Here is an 18,553-nt window from a genome sequence, read left to right as displayed (position 1 = left end):
ATACATTTAGCTTTTGACCAATCAGATTAGAGTTTCTTTGAGATTGACCAATAGAATAACAGTAATTTGTATTCTGTTCCCGGTATTTTCACCTTCGCATATCACACTTGGCGGAAATATCAACACATCAACAACCTACAACATAGAGCACGTTTTACCGTTTCTGATCTCGCTTGAAAGAAAAAAGGGTAACTTCAAACAAAGGTAGAGTATATAAGATGTATTTCGTGTAGATTTTTTTCAAGAGAAAACGATATGATCGCCATGTTGTGCACCACACGGAACAACAACGCTAGACTGAAGTGAAAGAAATGAAATCTATGTTTGCCGGACCTTTGTTTGTTCGAAATCGTTTGATTTGTGGGGTAGTTAAGCTGAAATTTGACGGCTAATTCAACTGTTAAAAGACTCAATATCAACAGAAAATAATTTCTTAAGTACATGTTTTCTATTAGGAAAACAGGCGATAAGTAACCTAAGAAGTAAGTTAGGTAACTAAAGTAAGGTTATATAACGTATAAGTATACTTACTTATGTTAGTTATGTTAAGTAAGCGTTAAGTATAAGTACTTTTTACTTTCAGATTCAAAGTCTTTTAAACTCTTACACATATCGAAAATCTTTCAAATTTTTTGTTAAAGTTAAACTTCCAGGAAAAAGTTTTGTGATTGAAATTTATCATGCGCCATAAGTAATATATAAGTAAGTAAGCAAGTAAGTAAATGAATCTACCGAATAAATGAATTGATTAAATCTATAAGTGTTAAGCTATATATATGAGACCCCCAGTTTGTTTAAATTTGCAAATAAATCATATTATAGAATATAGTATAAATGCGAAGCTAAACTTCAAATACCTGTCAACTAATTTGCATTTTCCTTATATTTACTGGCTTGTTCTATAGAAACCCAGCTGTGAAGTTCTATTGTTAACACTTTGTATTCTGAAGCTCTCCTTTGTTTCTAGGGCAACAATGGAAGCAGTAATATTCGCTGTCCTGCTGTGCATCAGCAGTGCTCTCGCAATGCCTCCTATGGAACCTCTACAAGACCCAAACTGGAAGGCATGGAAGTCATTCCATGGAAAAGAGTATCCAAACAAGAATGAAGAAACAATGAGAAACTTTATCTGGCAAAACAACTTGAAGAAAATAGTGACACACAATGAGGGAAAACACAGCTTTAAACTGGCCATGAACCACTTGGGGGATATGGTAGGTGTACACACTAATATCTAGGTGTTAGACAACCATGTAATTAGGCAACCATCCACAAGACAACAGTCCTGAGTCATTAGGCACCTGTTTGCCTGCTTCCAGGATGGTAACCTTTGTACAGCAGGGTGCTTAGGGGGATCTGTGTGATTAAAGAGCTTTCTCAGTTAGTAAATATACTTCAAAGAAAACATAAATAATCAACCAGCAACAGCTCTGTTTGATGACTCATAAAAAGAGTGTTTCAAAATTCAGGGGCACAAATTAGATTAATAGCACCCTTACAGAACAAAGATTTTAATGTTGCTCTGAACAAGAAAGGGAAAAAAAGGTTGTTCATCCTTAACAAAATCACCCTTCCTGGCCCCCTGTTTCTACAAACCTGATAAGATGAAAAATGTCCGAAATCATATTGCTCAGTTTTCTAAAAGATTATTATTACAACAATACAATAAGCAGCAGTCTGTCTTATAACTGTTATTTCCATTTGCAACTGCACTGGCAACATTTCTTTGAAAAACCTTTTATTTCATAAAAGGTTGTCAGCCTAAATAGCAAATAGCAATCAATAAATAATGGCATTGGGGACCTAGCCCTTCTTCATTTTCAGTAATGCATAGGAAGTGTTATAATTTCATGATATTAACACCAGTTACTAGTGACCATGTAGTTTTATAATATAATTTCCATTGTAGACCTCATTGGAAATCTCCCAGACTCTGCTTGGCCTGAAACTTAAGAAGCATGCTGAATCCCAACCAAAAGGAGCGACTTTCCTACCCCCAGCCAATGTTAAAGTAGTTGACTCAATTGACTGGCGCTCCAAAGGGTATGTGACGCCTGTGAAGAATCAAGGCCAGTGCGGTTCCTGCTGGGCATTTAGTACGGTATGTTTGTAAACAGTGTAGAAGGAATGCTCAACAAAACACCTTTAAAATAGTATAAGGAATGGTTACCACATTGATTTCATTTATCAGAGGTTTAGGTCAAATCTAGGTTGGGTCTGCTCAGAATCTGTAAGAGTTTAAAAAAAAAATTGCTCCCTACATGGACCTGCAACATCCTCGTTTTCTTGGATAAGGAGGTTGAGCCAGAGGTCCTGTCTCCAATTGTGGTGCATTAATCTGTATTTGGCCTAGGTAACATGGCTTTATTTGCATGACGCAATACAGTATGATTTCCCATTTGTGTCTATGTTAGACATTGGAGCATGTCTTGAGTGATATATCTCTGCATTTCTCTTGTTCAGACTGGGGCCTTGGAGGGCCAGCACTTCAGAAAGACTGGAAAACTTGTGTCCCTCAGTGAGCAGAACCTTGTAGACTGTTCAGGAAAGTATGGCAACAATGGCTGTGAGGGAGGACTGATGGATAATGCATTCCAGTATATTAAGGAGAATGGAGGAATTGACACAGAGAAGAGTTATCCATATTTAGCCAAGGTAATTTAATCTTTTTTTTTCACCTTGTGTCAACCCTATCGAACTGGCACATGGTTTCTCAGGCTAGGAAGCACTTTGAGAGAATGGGATGTTCATCTTAATGTTGAGTTAAACCTGTTTCAATCCATACATGTCAGTCCTACAACCTACAATTTTATTTATAAGGTATTTAATACAGCATAATTTGTATTTTAAGAGTGATGAGAGTTTTGAGTGTTCAAAACAAAAACAAAAAAACAGCATTGTCACCCAAATTGATATTTCTATTTCAGTCAATTTAAAACAATAGGAAATTTAGACAAAAGAGCACTTTTTCTTGCTCTACATAATTCAGAAGCAGATCCAGAAATGGGATATAAGAAGGGCTGAACATAAGATTGTTACTCAATTTATCATTTTATTTAAATCAACAGCCTTTTCTTTTTTGATATTCAAAAAAGGTTATGATGTCCTTCCACTCCACCCCCATTATCAGCCCTTTCAATTGTTTCATTTGAAAAAGTCAATTGTTTCATTTGAAAAAGTAAACAAAATCCACACTGAAATCTAAGTAGTGCCATTTGCATTCCAGGATGGTGTTTGTCACTACAACAAGTCTGCCATTGGAGCTAAAGATACTGGCTTTGTAGACATTCCCACTGGGGACGAGAATGCACTTCAGCAAGCCCTAGCGTCTGTTGGCCCAATCTCGATAGCAATAGATGCCAGTCAAAGCACTTTCCACTTCTACCACCAAGGGGTTTATGACGACCCCGACTGTAGCAGCACCAGGCTGGATCATGGCGTACTTGCTGTTGGTTATGGAACTGACGATGGCAAAGACTACTGGCTGGTTAAGAACAGGTAGGGAGAGGTAGAGATAACCCTCTTAGTTCTAGTTACAGTATGCCTATGTGCTCATTGTATTTGATTGAATACTGTCAACTCTATACTATAGATCTACGTTTTTTACTCTTAAATACCAGTTTTGCTATCTAGTCAAGCTCGGTTTGCATTATGCTTTCTTGTAAGTGTTTACTGGTGTATATTGGTGTAAACTGATTTGAACTGTGTCAGCAAGCAGCTATAGTACCATTACCTTATGGTGTTGTACAGTATTTGTCCTTTCACTCTATAAAGTTATTTATCTGTCAACCTCTGGGCCTAAAATAACTAGAGATTGGCTCAATTATATTTTTCCCAAAAAAAAGGTAATGCTGCTCATGTATAATGCATAAAAAGATTCATCTGAACTTTAATACGACTTGTGGTAATGGATTGATGATACTGTATGTTCTTATTTTAGTTGGGGACCTTCATGGGGAGAAGAAGGGTACATCAAGATTGCCAGAAATGATCACGACAAGTGTGGAGTGGCCAGCAAAGCTAGTTATCCACTGGTGTAAACTCAGTACCCCACTGGAACTCTGTGCTCCATAAAGTTGTCTTCCTGGCACTCATTCCATGTATTATTGAAATAGCTTAGCCACCTGACAAGTAGCAATTGATACAAAATCAGTAAAGAAGGGAAAATTTCTTTCAAGCTGAATAATGTCATTATTTTCATTGTTGCTGTTCCTCTTTTAGTTTTTTGTTAACTGTTACTATTGCATGATGCTTTAGGATTTTGATTATTACATTAAAGTTCTATGAATAGAAGACTAAAGACAAGCTGTAAAAAGTGGGCTACTTCCTAACATGCATGTTGTTTGGATAACTAATGTGAAGTGGATGTATTTAGACTGTCTTTTGTAATTACTGCAATTTTGAGGAATCAGCTAACTCACCTTCATAAGAGACAAAATGCATTTTAGTTTCCATCAGTCACTTAAATTGCTTCCTGCCAAGGCATTTTACTTCAATGTGTTGACCACAGAAGTGAAAAAAATAACAGTGGCCTGGTGTATTTTTTGTATTATTTTTAGTCTTAATATTATTTAATATTTATAAGTTCTTTTTTAGTACAAATGCCAGAGTTACTAACAGTATAATATGGTAGTTATGAAAATAAAAGTCCTTGTTAGGCTATAAAATGTGTAGACAAGTTGAACTCCTCTGTGAAAACAAGTAGTTGTGCTGATGGTTAGAGCGTTAGCCCTAACTTTGGAGAAAACTGGTCAAATTTTATATAAATAAAGTATAACAATTTGAGCTAATACTACATGATTTATCTGGCAATTGAGAATCTAACTGTGAAATATGATAACCCCAGCATGACCTTAAAAAAACTGTTTTTTTGTAAGATTGTTAACAAGATCAGATGAACCAACATGTTCAACTCACTTGTGGGTTTCTGATGTCACTTGATACATCCCTTAATACCAGGGTTGATTACTGACACAATATAAATAATAATTCAAGAAAATGGCTTCGCTGGTTGATAATGTTCATGCTGAAGTTGAAATTTTACTGGCTCAAAATGTATATCCAGATGGTGATCCATCACTGGCGTAACACCTTCACTATACCAATTCCCACCATAAAAACGGGCCAAATAATCCTCTGCATTTCCTGGACAATTAAGAAATAAGTCTCCATATGGTCTTCTCTTCAAGTTTTCAACTTCGTCTTCAAGATAGTATTCATTTGGCCACCTTTTCCTTGGCTTCTCATGACATGGAACATATTTCCCATCTTCTTTTACCATCAGAAAAATATCACAAAAAGGGAAACGCCCCACCTTCCCAGGAGGTAATGGTAGCGAATTGGCCACTGGATATATCCTGTAACCAAAAGGTTTTTTATAGTTGACTATATCATAGCCCCTTGTCTCTAAAACTGGCTTCAAAGCCAATACTTTTTGCTCATCATTTTTAGAGATGCACAAATCTATATCGTCATCCCAGGGTATTAACCCTTTGTGTCTCACACATCCAAGGGTAGTACCACCATCAGTCCAGTAGTTAATTTGATGTTCAGTGAATAGTTGATCCAGGTCCCCTGCCATCTGGTACAGAGTTTTCACTATTGATGGTTTCGTGTAGCTCAGTGGAGTAATCCTCTCATTGCTCATCATGTTTGCCATTTCTTAATGTAAGACACTTTTTGCTATCTGAAAAAAGAAAACAATATCTTGTCAACTTACTATCATACTCAAGTTCAAGTTGAAATAACAAATAAAAATAGTAAAAAAATGCAGGGTGGGAGGAGGGGTTGATTTTTTTTGGGGGGGGGCTGCCTTTTCTTAGTAACTTGACTAAGAGTCAAATAAGCATACCTGTCAACCCCCCCCCCCCCCCTGCATCAGTCGGGAGTCACAAGATTTTGCACCCCTTCTCCTGCGTAGAGCACAAAGTCTCAAGAATCGTCATTTTGCCTATTTTCTATTAAAATATTTAAAACAATAATTCCCTTGTGCAGCACAATTTATCTAACACCCTCACGAGATCTCTCTCAAGTGGATTTGTTCGCGAGGTTTACCCACCCCTCCCCCAAAAAATAAATATACCCAACCCCTCCCCCACAAAAATTCTCAAGCCTTGAGATTTTCGGAGGTTGACAGGTATGAATAAGATCACAATCAAAAGATTGACTTATGCTATAGAAACCTGTTATAATCTAAACAGTTTTTCGATGGAAGGAGGGGGAACTAGGGGGAAGCATTATTTGTAGCCATTGTGTTCATCAAAATCCTCATGCCCCCCTTAAGGATAAATACAGTGGGCTTTGCCCAAGGTTAAATGTTCAATCAATAAAATTCAGTATGGATAGTATAGATAGCGAAGGTTTGATACAAATACAAGTGGTTCTATGTAAAGCATAAGCGCAATTTAGCATAAGTTAAAATCGAGGATGACCGTGCACTCCTGGGTCTAGACCCTGCTGCGGCTTGGGCGCCCCCGGTTATTCAGGCCTTGGCACGTTTGCATTATCTCCGAGAGGTTTGCAAATATTGCTCGACTCAACACTGGAATCACGTCTTTTTTGCCTTTCCCACCACACCCTTATGTGTGGCATGTCAACCAACTAGGTAAGTATATTTCACCGGAAGGTGTGACGGGTATCCCCCTAGGGAACAGGGAGCTGTGGCTCAGAGGCCTGGCTCCTCGGGTGCACTTGGTTAGGCAGTTACCAAATCCTATACCTGACCCCAAACTTATCAGATGATAAGTTTACCAGGTGAGATTTCAATATTCAAGATGGCGGCAATCAAAGTTTGAGAGATTAGGGTAGAAATCGCAAAGGCTCGTGGGTATTATATTTCGCAACTTGGGGCGCAAAAAAAGTTGCATTTTATAACTGGGCTAACACAGGTATCCCTGTAGTTAATTTTAAAGTAAATTAAACGGGTGACATTGCGGTGACCTGAGTAGAAAAAACATTTAAAAGCGGATAAGTACTGTTGACATACTGTGTATCGAAATCTATCGATAGTCTTAATATGAACGGCTATTGAAAGGATTTGAGGATCGATTAAAATCAATACTCACACAATCGACACGATATTTGAGCAACAATCGGACATTGAACTAAGCTTATTCGTGCAATGGTAACTGGATGATTTTTCAACACAAAAAGTAAACTTTTCATACTCACATCGACTTCTTTAAATAGTATCTAGGAATCCATCAACTAAATTGAATCATACCTGGGGCTCATAAATCATACAATAGAAGAATTGAAATGATATCGGCTAGCTATACTAAACAATAAAAGACTGGGACGGAGTTATGGATGTCACGCAAAAACGGAATTTCCAGAAATAAGAATAGCCGAGTAATGACCAGATAAAAATGAGCCGAATTTCTCTTTTTTCCGACTGATGATCCAATAAACAAAAAAGATTACCCAAAATACCCCCTAAGAACATTTTTATTTGGGCTTCCTGTGGAATACGACAATAAAGGACTGGGTGCTATTGTAAGTTTTGGCGGGGAATTTCTAAACAAAAAATATTCTGCCTAGGTAAAACATTACTTGGCTTATCGAAATAGATAAATGATGTCAAAACAAGGAGGATCACCGGTTGCAAACGAGTGGAAAAGACCTTCAGGAGTAATAAAGCTCAAGGTTAAAAAACGCAGAACACTAGAAACCTGCAGCAAGTCCAACGTTCTGAGACCATTGAATTCGACCAAGGAAAACGATGGCCATGTTACGGCGGTCAAACGGCGAAACCCTTTCGGTTGTCCTCCCCAAAAAAGACCCAATCTGAGAAAAGAGACAGTGGATGAAGAACATAATAGATTATTCCAGGCCCTGAGTGAGCGTACAGAGGCAGCAACTTGTTCTGCATCTAAAGAAAATGATTATAAATCAGAACAAAAGAAAATGCGGATAGCTTCTATGTCTTTTGAACAACAAACAACAAGTTCAGTTCCCCCAGATACTGATGATATTGAAGAAACTGAGGAAGTCGCTGGAAGCTCTAACACTATTCCTTTGGACTGGAGCTTGAAGACCAAAGTACGATTTACTTCCTCGCAGAGTTTCAGCTGGGTTAGTTCGCTTAAAAGCTCAGAGCTAGCAGAGGGAATATCGGATTTCGTCCGCTGTGAACCTAAAGAATTTGATGACCTTGATGAGAACATGGACTTCAATCAAGCAAGAACCTTGTTGCATAAAATATGTAGAAGTTGGGCTCACCCTTTTTTGCCATGGTTGAAGCTTTTCCCAAGAAGTAACAACAATGAAAAAGCTTTAGCAGAACCTAGGCAGACGAACACTCAGAGCAATGTTTTTGTTGACGAATCTCTTGCCAGCTCTCTTCAGGCAGACTGGGTTAATAGCTTTCATTCAGTCTTTAATTTGCTTCGCTGTGGGAACTGTCCATATTTCTTTATGTGCGCCAATCAGTGTACCATGCTTTTTCGTGCGGCGGGAATCTCTTCTGATGATGTTGATGTGTTGATGCAGTCATCACCCCAACCACAAAGGGGCTTCGAGAGGCTTTGAAAAATGAAGGTGTGTACAGAATGTTGGATATTATATGTAACAGCTGTCCCAGGCCCTGGGGGGACTCCGATAAAAACAGACAGGGATGATCATCGTCAAAATCAATTTTAAACCTAAGGCACTTTGATTGTGGTCAACAGAAATTCCAACCCCTAAGAGATAGAAAATTGGGTGTAGTTGTAGGAATTTTTAACCCCTAGTCTGATAAAACATTTAACACCCCCTAAGGAATAGAAGTTGGTCCAATTTTATACCCTAAGAGATAGCAGAATCTGAAAAATCCTTCAACACCCCCTAAGGGATAGCAGTTGGTCAAAATTTTATACCCTAAAAATAGGATGATCAACCCTGTCTATTTTTCTGGAGAGTCCCCCAAAGCCCAGTCATTCTTATCAGGTTTTCTGTGCTTGGAGATAAACTGATAGATAGGTAGATAGATAGGTAGATAGATAGATAGATAGATAGATAGATAGATAGATAGGTAGGTAGGTAGGTAGGTAGGTAGGTAGGTAGGTAGGTAGGTAGGTAGGTAGGTAGGTAGGTAGGTAGGTAGGTAGGTAGGTAGGTAGGTAGGTAGGTAGGTAGGTAGGTAGGTAGGTAGGTAGGTAGGTAGGTAGGTAGGTAGGTAGGTAGGTAGGTAGGTAGGTAGGTAGGTAGGTAGGTAGGTAGGTAGGTAGGTAGGTAGGTAGGTAGGTAGGTAGGTAGGTAGGTAGGTAGGTAGGTAGGTAGGTAGGTAGGTAGGTAGGTAGGTAGGTAGGTAGGTAGGTAGGTAGATAGATAGATAGATAGATTAATCTGATTAATTTGAAATATGGGTGTCTGCGCACACGGAATATAAATACTAACTTACATAAAATACAAATAATTACATGACTTGGAGAAATTCCACAAATTTAACAGTGACAAAGTCCACCAGCCTGTTAGTGTTGCAAAGGGCGGGTACGATCTTTCTATCTGCTCTTAAATTATATTGGTGTAGTGGCTTTGTGGTTCTCGATGAGGCAATCTGATGTAATGGATTGTCCCTACGTAAGCTTTTCATAAACTCTTTGCAGAGTTCGTCTCTTCTGTCCTTTTAGAGATCTGATGCCGGCCTTCATCAGGCAATCGGAGTATGGTACCACGGGAAAGATGATCTTAAGTGCTCGTTGTTGAATCCTCTCAATAGCATTGTGAGGCAGCGTGGGGGGACGAGCTCACCCACAGAATAGGTAGATGATTTCCTGTGACGTTACAACTCAGAAACCCATTAAGAATACCTAATTTCCGTGATTATTTTGGTTTGAATTTCCCACCGAGACAGGTCATGTTATCTCTTAACACAAGTCTCCTATTGTGCTATCAATAAAGCCATATTTTTGGCTGGTCCATTTTGTAATTTTATCTGTAAATGATGCAAAGGTAAACATGAGAGGCTGAGAGAGTCCCTTTAACTGGATTCTAATGTCAACAGGAATAGACTTCACCCTGCCACACCTAAGTACCCCTACCCATGGGGAGCCATCCACATCCAGTAGTGACTCAGAAGATGAAGCCACAAGTGACTGCGATGACGAGGATGATGCAAGTGATGGGGGAGAATGGTTAGAAAGCATGGGGCTAGGAAAAGAACAGTTCCCTACTTATGAACCCAATAAACTCACAACTACACAGACTGCAAAAATCAGAACTACTGACCAGAACCCTGCATCAACAGTTTATGTCAGGGGGCAAGACACTCGAGCACTCTTTAATTTTATATTGAACTGGAGAAGTATTGTCCCCAAAAATGGGCAGTTGGCTGGGGTGCCGCCAACACTACTGGCTCCTGTTGCTTTTGAAGGAGCTACGCTGAGGTCTCTCAAAGTGAATCAGGGAACTGTCAAACACCAACAGTCCAAAGGATTGCAACAGGTACACTTAACATTTAAAGCTCTGCTAACAACAGGTGTAAACAACTCATTTATTTATGTTTCTTACCTTTTCCTGCATTTTGGTTTGCAATAGTGTACTGCAAAAGTGTGTGGTTTCACTCTTGTCAGCTGCTGAGTATACACTAAAGAAGAACTGAGGAGGGAGAAAGCTGGAAGTACTTTTTATATGCTATTGCAAAACAAATCCATGAAAGGCATAGAAACATTAACCACTAGAGTGAAAGCTAATCCATGAAACTGCTAAGTGACAAACAAAACTCAAACAATCTTCATACATTATTAACAAGTAGTTTGTTTTTGTTGAATTAATTCTAACTACTAAGGAATATTATCTGTTGTTTTAGCTCTTCAGTTTGGAGATAACAGGCCCTCTGATGCCTTCAGTGGTGCATGACATTTGTTGCTTGATCAAGTCCACTCAGGAGGGTAGTTACCAAGCAGCATTTGTACCTCAGCAGAACTCTGTGGCCATTAACTTTGTATCACAGCCTTCAGTGACAGGCTCAAGGGCACTTGCTTCTCACAAACTAGGCATATCAGAGACAAACTGCAAATACTTTAGTCAGGAGCAGACTTTGAATAAGGCAAGTTTGAAAGAGTTGACATGTAAAAATGGGAAGTTTAGCTGGAAACAAACATCTTAGCAGTTCTGCATTCTAATAAAATAATCTTCAACTCAAAGCCCACCCAAAGAAACACAAGAAACTTTTTTCTATTCACATTTTATATTTTTAAAATAAGGTAATGCATGTGCAAGCTAAGCATAGAATTACAATAATGTTTTTATTTTATGTACACAGAATTTTACACTATACTTTGTAGCTTTAGAATGAGAATGAAATATACAGTAGTTGTCACAAATTTAGAGTTGGTGGTTACTCTTCTATTAGATCACAGCACGTGCTTTCACATTCTTCTTTTCGCATGCAGAGGAAGCATCATTGACATTCACGATAAGGTTCCTATTGACCTGTGTAGATGTGTTTTAGTTGTCCCTGAAAAAAAAAACACATAAAAACAATTTGAAGTAGGTGAACCTACTTAAATGTGACTCACACCTAATGCATACTTTAGCATATACTGGACTGGTTTTACCTTGCTTATAAGGGATATATTATAGCAGGCAATACATAGGCCAAACAAGTCCAGTTTAGGTAAGATGTACTATAAATTGATAGGATAATGGGAAAGTCATATTTTTTTATTATTAATTCGAACTAACCTGCTATCCTTTATTTACCTAGAATGCTAATGGTGGGTTATAACACCCCTGATTCAATCTTTCTTCTTGATGTGATTTCTGTTTGAGCTTGGGAAAGTGTTTGATTCAAACCCTGGTGGCATGTACCTTCAAGTGAGTAAAACACTTTCCTCCTTACTTGAATAATGTTGATTGCTGGTCCTTGCGTGGTTGCTGAGGGGGTTTCACTGTCGCTAGTATTCTACGGGCGTAATCAGTGGAATGGAGTCCTGCATTTCTAAGGGCTTGCTCTACCTTTAATCTTGGGTCACTAGATACCTGAATGAAAAGAAAAAAGGAAAATCTGAGAAAAGCTTCCATTACAGTAAGTCTTACACATCAACCCCCCCCCCTTGCTAAGGTGAAAACAATTTAATAAGCACCCCCCTTCAAATAAATGCCCTCCCAACCCTCTATCTCAAAAAAGAAATGGCTGAATCCGAGGCTTTTGACATGCACTTGCTACTCTTTTCATTATCAAACAAAGTAAATAAGGTAATTAATTTCTTTAGCTAGATAGGTAATTAATTTCTTTAGCTAGAATTTAATATTTTCTTTTGAGACATGACAGCAGTTCATTTAGAGCTTTTAAGCTCTTGTTTCAAAATTCAGACTTACTACTCTTCTCCAAATACTGTAGGTGAGTATTCTGTTTCAAATACTGTAAATTATTACCCAGCTTTATCAGATTACAGTAGTGCCCCCACCCCCTGAGAACTTTTCACCCCTAACCAAATCAGTGCCCAGGGAACTAAAATTTGCATTACACTATGTAGCTCAGTAAGAGTTTCCAACAAACCTTCCTATCCTCATAACCATACACAGTAAAAAGAGGTTTTTGTAACTCTGTTTCCTCATCATAGGCACTTGCCAGTCTTGCTAGGGTGGCCTGTCAGAGGAATAAGATATTAAATACTAATATGTAACTGGGAACAAACCTTTAAAAACATGAGAACATGTGTCTTCAGTATTTTATAAGTCATCAATACTATTAGAAAATCTATTTTAAAAAGAATGATCCACAATTTCAAATGTACAGTAAATTATTAAATTTGTATAAAATTTTGATTTTTCTATCCTCCTCCACAGGCATGTCAGGTGTTTTTTTTTTTTTTTTTTTTTTTACTTTTTCAGTATTTTTTTATGAATTGGGGTTCCTTTGACTGTGACTAGTTGCAATCCCTCTTTCCTCTAACTCAGGCCCCCACTTTTCATTGAACACGCAACAAATTTTCCCAAATCACTAACGACGCCTGCAGAGGAGGCATGTATTTCAATTGCTTTATCTTTTTTTTTTTTCATTAAATTGCAAATGGAAAAGCCAGCAAAAGTAAAGCATTTGAGCTTGGCCTTACGGTCAAAGCTGTATTATCTTTTCACAATCAATATTTTTATTATCAGGGTTAAATCTGTCTAGGTCTCATTACCTACACAAACAATTGAGCATAAGGCATGGTTTTATAAAAAAACAACTTATTAGCCTGTGACAGAGCTGACAGTCATGTGATGGTCCTATAACAAGAACTTACCTCTGTTTGTTTGAACACTCGTTCAGGATCATTTTCAACATGAACTTGAACCTGTAATGTAATATGTAAAGCAAGTGTCATCAGGTATCAATCACAGGATGAACTTTGATAAGGGTGTGTGCTGACATGCCTACGTAACAGCCAAGACCACAAACTGTACCATTGAGACCAAAAACTATACCATTTCTCTAAGACTGTCAAGTCTTTGCTCTTTCTCCCGTTCGGCCTCTAGCGCAGCTTCATGGGCTCTTTGCCTTGCTTCTTCTTTTTCCTTCTGTTTTTCTTCTCTGAACTTAACCCTATGATATGACTGACTTTACTTCAAAATGCAGTTTTTCATTGTATACAGTAGAATAAACTCTATCCCCTGCTCTTTCATATTTAAAAAAATGTATGAAAAACAAATTTAAAAAAAAATAACAGTAATTAAGCACATTAATGTTGCTCTTATTGATGGACACCACATAGATGAGGCAGCCCTTTAAAAATGCCAATTTCCAGCAAAAGTGAACAGAGCACAATTTCACTTCTAAACAATCCTGCTGGCACAGACTTTTTCCCTAAGGATGAACAGCAACCCACTCAGGCAAACCAAGCTTCTGTCTAGTATCTTCTTGTAGAGAGAACAGCATAATCAGAGCGTACAGTAGATTCCTTTGCCACTTGCCTTTCTCTGTCAAGCTTGGCTTGTTCCTCAAGTTGTGCTTGGATCTCTGCCAGTCTAATGGCCTCACGTTCTGCTTCCTCTCTTCTCTGTCTGGCCTTCTGGTCTTCATACTTTTGTATCTACAGTAGAACACCTCAATATATTACATTTTTGTCTGCATGTATGAGGAGGTAATAAATTGTACAGTACAAAGAGACACACTTGTAAATGCAAGTTACATTGTGGTGAGTTCTACTGTTACTTTGCATACATGTCTCAAAAACCCATTACAACATCATCAGGGTTCAGTAAGGTAAAAAAATACCCCAAATAAAAGAAATGAACCTTTTCATGGATTTGTTCTCTTCTTTTTGCCTCCCTCTCACGAAGAGCCTTAACCATTTCTCGTTCTTCTTCCTCTTTTCTGGCAGCGATTGCTGACTGAAGTCTGAGTGCTTCAAGTTTTTGCTCCCTGAATGCTAAAACCTTGAATAACAAAAAAATGTAAGTGGTTACACTTATTACTAGATAAAATCAGTAAAAAAATTTAGGAAAAGTTGATATTGCAGTAATGATGATGATGATGATGATGATGATGATGATACTGATTATGATGATGATGACACTTTTTGTTGAGAGAACACTCGATATCTAAAAGAGGCCCTATAAGTGTACCCAGGCTTTGCTGATGGGTGGGGTGGGAGGTGCGCAGTTATAGGTATCATATGGAAAAAGCATAATATTTAACAATCCCTCAAGAAATAGCTCGTGTTTTGGCAGCTCAGGATGGTGTATGCGGACTCCCCTAGGAATGCACTTCCCCAAACAAAAATAATATGCTCTGAGTTACAGCTAAAGAAGCATTTTCTAGGCTCACAAATCGGGTAAGGGGGGACTTACCTTTTCGTAAAGCTCTTGGCAAATTTGCTGCTGCCTTTGTCTAGTTATCTCTTTGTTGACGGCTTCCTCGTGGGCTGCTAAGGCTTCTAAAAACGTCACCTTGGCCTTCAATAGTAAATCTTCACGATCATTAGACCAGGCTCGTAATGAGCTCAAGCGTTGCTCATGGTAGAACTTGTGTGCCATCCACCATTTCTCATGCTGGACCTTTAAATAGCAGGAAAATGAATGTTTACTAGAACTGTTCAATATTAAAGGATCATGTAACAATTCTGATTTTGTTAACCCATTGACCCCCATGCCAGCCTGGGAGGAGTCAGTGAAATAAATCAACAGAAGGTTGAAATGGTAAGTTTAGGCTAGGATAGGATGCTAGGGTCATGCAGGAGAAGTCCATGGGTAATGAAAAGTGTGTCAAGTACCAGTTCAGCTCTAGTCTTGTGGGGTATTTCCCGTAGCATCCTATCAATGTAGAGCATTCTCCTGTTTGGTAACTCTGGTGGGTATTGCTCCAGAATACACATGAAGTGGAAATGATCTTCTTTCGTCCAACCCCCTATGTCAGAACTAAAAGAAAATGAGACAAAATATATAAATTTTTTGAATAACCTAACTGTACATATTGACGATTTCATGAGGGCATCATTTATGGTATAATGTTGGGTATATTAGAAGCCTTGGGAGCAACAATCCTGGTCAAAACTGTCGATGAGTGTCATTCACTTAATACCCCCCCCCCCCCCCCCTTTTCCCCTCTCAGCAATGTTAAAAACCTGGAGTAAATGCTCACTGTGTTAAATCACACACACCATTGCCTTGTGGGGGAGTCCAGGAAATGCCAGATTTTAAGGATGTATACAACATGTTTGTGAAGTTTAAATTGAAATATAGAGAGTAAGTGAAAAGTCAGCATGTTTCCAGACAAAATTTTGTTCATAGCAGATACAAATTATCAAACTGTATTTTCAAAAATTCTAATCCTATCAGAGAGACTCACAAAAAACAAACCAAATACCTGTCAGCACCAGAGTACTTGAGGGCCAGATATTCCAGGTAGGACTCATACTTCTTATCCAGTAAGAGAAACTCTTGCAGAACAGACTCACGAAAGTCAACATCTGGACACTCAAGGTTCAAAGCTTCTTCGGGGATACCAGTTTTAATTACCCGCACTTCCGAGGAAGGACCAGGAGCTACCAGGAGTTGAAAGGGAGAGCTCTCAAGCTCTGCTTCAAGCTGTCGCTGTTCATGCTCAAGTTTTCCCATCACTTGCTGTTGTTGTATTTTTACAGAGTTTACAACATCCATTACTTCTGCATGGTCGCGATCTGCTTCACCTTATAGAAAAAGAGACACATTACATAGATTGTGACACGATCATGAAGCATGGCTGCAACTAGAAAATGTTATCCATGGAGACAAGCCTCAATCATTCCTTGAATTTGCTATGTATTTGCTGTTAGGGGCATGTTATCTTTTATTTTATTTTTTCATTTTTTTGTGAAATTCCAACTCCCTGAAAAGTAGGATCATCCCTTCTTTTTTTTTTTGCTGATTTATCGGTATAGTTTGGCATACAGTCAAAGCTCTTGTAAGTGTTAGTGGAGCTGGTTGCTTACAAGAGCTTGCTCTGGGTGACCACTGGGTGTCAAATGCCAGAAATTGATGAGGAGAAGAATTGGAAATGGCAATTATTTTATGCCAGTGATTTTATGCTTTACAGACCTAAGATCTCACCTAAAATCAATCTTTCTCTGTTTTCCCCCAACCAGAACTGCAAATCCTCACGCAGGTCCCATACTGGGTCTACAGTCTTCTTCTTGAAATCTTTCATTTCCTCACTGAGCAAGTCTTCATAGATTTCCAATTCTCTAAAGAACTCTACAATTGAATGATAGCTATAAGGGCTTCCTGGGCGTATCCCATCCAGCTCGTTCTGATACTTCTTCTGCAAGCTTGCTAACTTGATTTGCTCTTTTGACCAGCATGCTTTGTGCTGTTGCAATAAGTTTTGCTCCTTTGTTTGTTTACGAGCTTGTGTAATCTGTTCAATCTTTTGCAAGGTGCGGTTCCCAGCTGCTCTTTTAATCTGGGTAAAGGCCTGTAGCTTGGCATAGTCTATGGGCTTGTAGCGACTGCTTCTATGGCCTTCTGTCACTCGGGTCACTAATGAATTATCTGTAATATAATTTTTGGAGTAATTTTATATCCATCAAACAAATCATTTGTAATTGATTGGTATGTACATTGAAACTTCTTTCCTACTTGTTTCTATAAAGAAAACACTAGAGATACATACTGTATTACCTGCAAGCCAGAAAGCTTTATAAATATGGATAATAAAACATAAGAATATCAGACAAAATTGAGAAAAAATTATCGGAGAAGTATTTATACCTGAAATAATTCTTTTAAATGGCCTGGAGATAAAGGATGAAAACTAGGAGACTGGAAATTACATACTGTCAACTCATCTGCGTTAGACGGGTGTCACAAGATTTTGGAGCTTATCACAAGCCTAATTTTTGTGAGAATGTTCATACATTCTCTGTATTCAGCCGCCTTGCTCTATTGGTTATTTTCACATATTTAAAGCCAAATTTGTTGCTGCGCGACTTCGGCAAATCCAAAACCCATGTCTCGTTTGGGAATAGTGTGTCGTTAGACACAAGCTTTGGGGCGGTTTCTCTGGCTATGATTGTTTGGTTTGATTGACTACGCGCTATTCCCAAACGAAGAAAGGGAATGTAAATTTTGGCAGGTCGTGCAACAACGAATTTGGCTATAAGTACTGTATTTCACCCGATTTCACAAGATTTCTGTCCAAGTTGGGTTATTAGCTATGAAACTAGGCCTGTGATTCATTCATGATATAACTTTTCTATCAGGACTTCTAATTGCCTTTTTTAAGATCGGGTGTCCATAGAGATAAACTGAAGTAACTATCTTACTATTAATAGCTTATCTGCTTATTCACTAGTCATTTGAAACCCCCACCCCCATGGTCCCGGGGAAGTGTGGGGTTGAGGTGGGGGTTTAGAGCACTTTTGAACGAGAATCTGCCCGAGGGGGTGGGGGAATTGACAATTTTGGACTCTAAGACTTATCCCCACCGTGGGGGTTTGGGACAAGTGAATAGTGTCACAAATATCATGTTAGTTTCTGGCTTGAGACTCTTCTGTAGCAAGCAAATCCATGTATCAGCGTGTGACATGCTGCACGGAGACATGTACAAAAACGAGTATTAATAAAAAAATTATGCCAGATGAAGATGATTTATTTTTCCATCTTTTTTGTAACTGTTATTTTCATAGTAATTGGAACAAATGTACTCGCTGAAGTGTACTGGCTTTAAAATATAAAAAAAACTTATTTCAGGTGACTTGTTGTCGGGTAGTTGGCTATAGTTTGCATCCCAAGGGGTAGGGGCATTAAACTGCTGTTTTGTCCCGAGGGGGTGGGGGCTTTTCTCGGTTTTTTACAGGGTCAAAGTCTAGCCCCACACCCCTCTTCGGGACCATGGGGGTGGAGGTTTCAATTGACTAGTGCATTATAAGCTTACTTTTTACAAAAACTAAAAAAAAAAACTAACCTGACGATCCTATCGCATCTCGATGGAAGTTCAGAAACTTCCTTAAATCTCTACCACTCATAACATCTCCACGATTTAATAACGACCATCAGCTTCCCTTGTATTTTATAAAATCGCGCTGATACCGCGAGAAAACAAGTTGTTGTTGTCAGTTGTCAACCAGCCGCCATTTTGATTCCTTCTCCTGCCTCGTCCCCAAGCAGT

General features: G+C 38.6%; 4 protein-coding genes across 5 annotated transcripts; 2 read left to right on the top strand and 2 right to left on the bottom strand.

Moving 5' to 3' along the window:
- The first annotated feature begins 16 nt into the window (after nucleotides 1-16).
- Nucleotides 17-4,790, top strand: LOC5517855 (procathepsin L). The gene is made up of 6 exons (XM_001637865.3): nucleotides 17-204; nucleotides 968-1,214; nucleotides 1,910-2,101; nucleotides 2,464-2,655; nucleotides 3,227-3,498; nucleotides 3,941-4,790. The coding sequence occupies exons 2-6, from the start codon at nucleotides 975-977 to the stop codon at nucleotides 4,038-4,040; spliced, it is 996 nt and encodes a 331-aa protein (XP_001637915.1). The 5' UTR covers nucleotides 17-204; nucleotides 968-974; the 3' UTR covers nucleotides 4,041-4,790.
- LOC5517852 (uncharacterized protein RP689) lies at nucleotides 4,539-7,411 on the bottom strand. Its single transcript, XM_032362434.2, has 2 exons — nucleotides 7,223-7,411; nucleotides 4,539-5,686 (listed from the first exon to the last, which is right to left on the bottom strand). The coding sequence occupies exon 2, from the start codon at nucleotides 5,657-5,659 to the stop codon at nucleotides 4,991-4,993; it is 669 nt and encodes a 222-aa protein (XP_032218325.1). The 5' UTR covers nucleotides 5,660-5,686; nucleotides 7,223-7,411; the 3' UTR covers nucleotides 4,539-4,990.
- Nucleotides 7,412-7,453: 42 nt separating this feature from the next.
- On the top strand, nucleotides 7,454-11,303 carry LOC5517858 (protein downstream neighbor of Son). Its single transcript, XM_001637864.3, is given in 4 exon segments — nucleotides 7,454-8,481; nucleotides 8,484-8,538; nucleotides 9,983-10,422; nucleotides 10,787-11,303. Coding segments are annotated over 4 exon segments (1,704 nt in total). The 5' UTR covers nucleotides 7,454-7,572; the 3' UTR covers nucleotides 11,087-11,303.
- Nucleotides 11,304-11,359: 56 nt separating this feature from the next.
- Nucleotides 11,360-18,488, bottom strand: LOC5517856 (coiled-coil domain-containing protein 148). 2 transcript variants are annotated; one of them, XM_032362432.2, is made up of 12 exons: nucleotides 18,350-18,488; nucleotides 16,495-16,935; nucleotides 15,773-16,094; nucleotides 15,180-15,324; nucleotides 14,758-14,964; nucleotides 14,203-14,343; nucleotides 13,879-13,997; nucleotides 13,393-13,510; nucleotides 13,212-13,262; nucleotides 12,482-12,571; nucleotides 11,822-11,961; nucleotides 11,360-11,437 (listed from the first exon to the last, which is right to left on the bottom strand). In XM_032362432.2, exons 1-12 carry the CDS (start codon nucleotides 18,408-18,410, stop codon nucleotides 11,428-11,430), a joined length of 1,845 nt encoding a protein of 614 aa, XP_032218323.2. In that variant the 5' UTR covers nucleotides 18,411-18,488; the 3' UTR covers nucleotides 11,360-11,427. The 2 variants fall into 2 exon arrangements, 1 of the variants encoding a protein (XP_032218323.2); XR_004290072.2 differs by lacking the exons at nucleotides 11,360-11,437; nucleotides 13,393-13,510 and having other exon boundaries at nucleotides 11,830-11,961.
- Between the last annotated feature and the right edge of the window lie 65 nt (nucleotides 18,489-18,553).

This window comes from Nematostella vectensis, chromosome 2, assembly GCF_932526225.1.
Source record: "Nematostella vectensis chromosome 2, jaNemVect1.1, whole genome shotgun sequence".
Taxonomy (NCBI): Eukaryota; Metazoa; Cnidaria; class Anthozoa; order Actiniaria; family Edwardsiidae; genus Nematostella; species Nematostella vectensis.
The sequence above is the reverse complement of the archived record's forward strand: the minus strand, read 5'-3'. Positions and strand labels throughout refer to the sequence as shown.

Coding starts and splice junctions, on each gene's coding strand:
- LOC5517855 (XM_001637865.3), top strand. CDS start 975: ATGGAAGCAGTAATATTCGCTGTCCTGCTGTGCATCAGCAGTGCTCTC. Junction 1,215..1,909: donor TGAACCACTTGGGGGATATG/GTAGGTGTACAC, acceptor TTTCCATTGTAG/ACCTCATTGGAAATCTCCCA. Junction 2,656..3,226: donor GTTATCCATATTTAGCCAAG/GTAATTTAATCT, acceptor TTTGCATTCCAG/GATGGTGTTTGTCACTACAA.
- LOC5517852 (XM_032362434.2), bottom strand. CDS start 5,659: ATGGCAAACATGATGAGCAATGAGAGGATTACTCCACTGAGCTACACG.
- LOC5517856 (XM_032362432.2), bottom strand. CDS start 18,410: ATGAGTGGTAGAGATTTAAGGAAGTTTCTGAACTTCCATCGAGATGCG. Junction 16,936..18,349: donor AGATGCGATAGGATCGTCAG/GTTAGTTTTTTT, acceptor ATTATATTACAG/ATAATTCATTAGTGACCCGA. Junction 13,263..13,392: donor TTGACAGTCTTAGAGAAATG/GTATAGTTTTTG, acceptor ATTACATTACAG/GTTCAAGTTCATGTTGAAAA.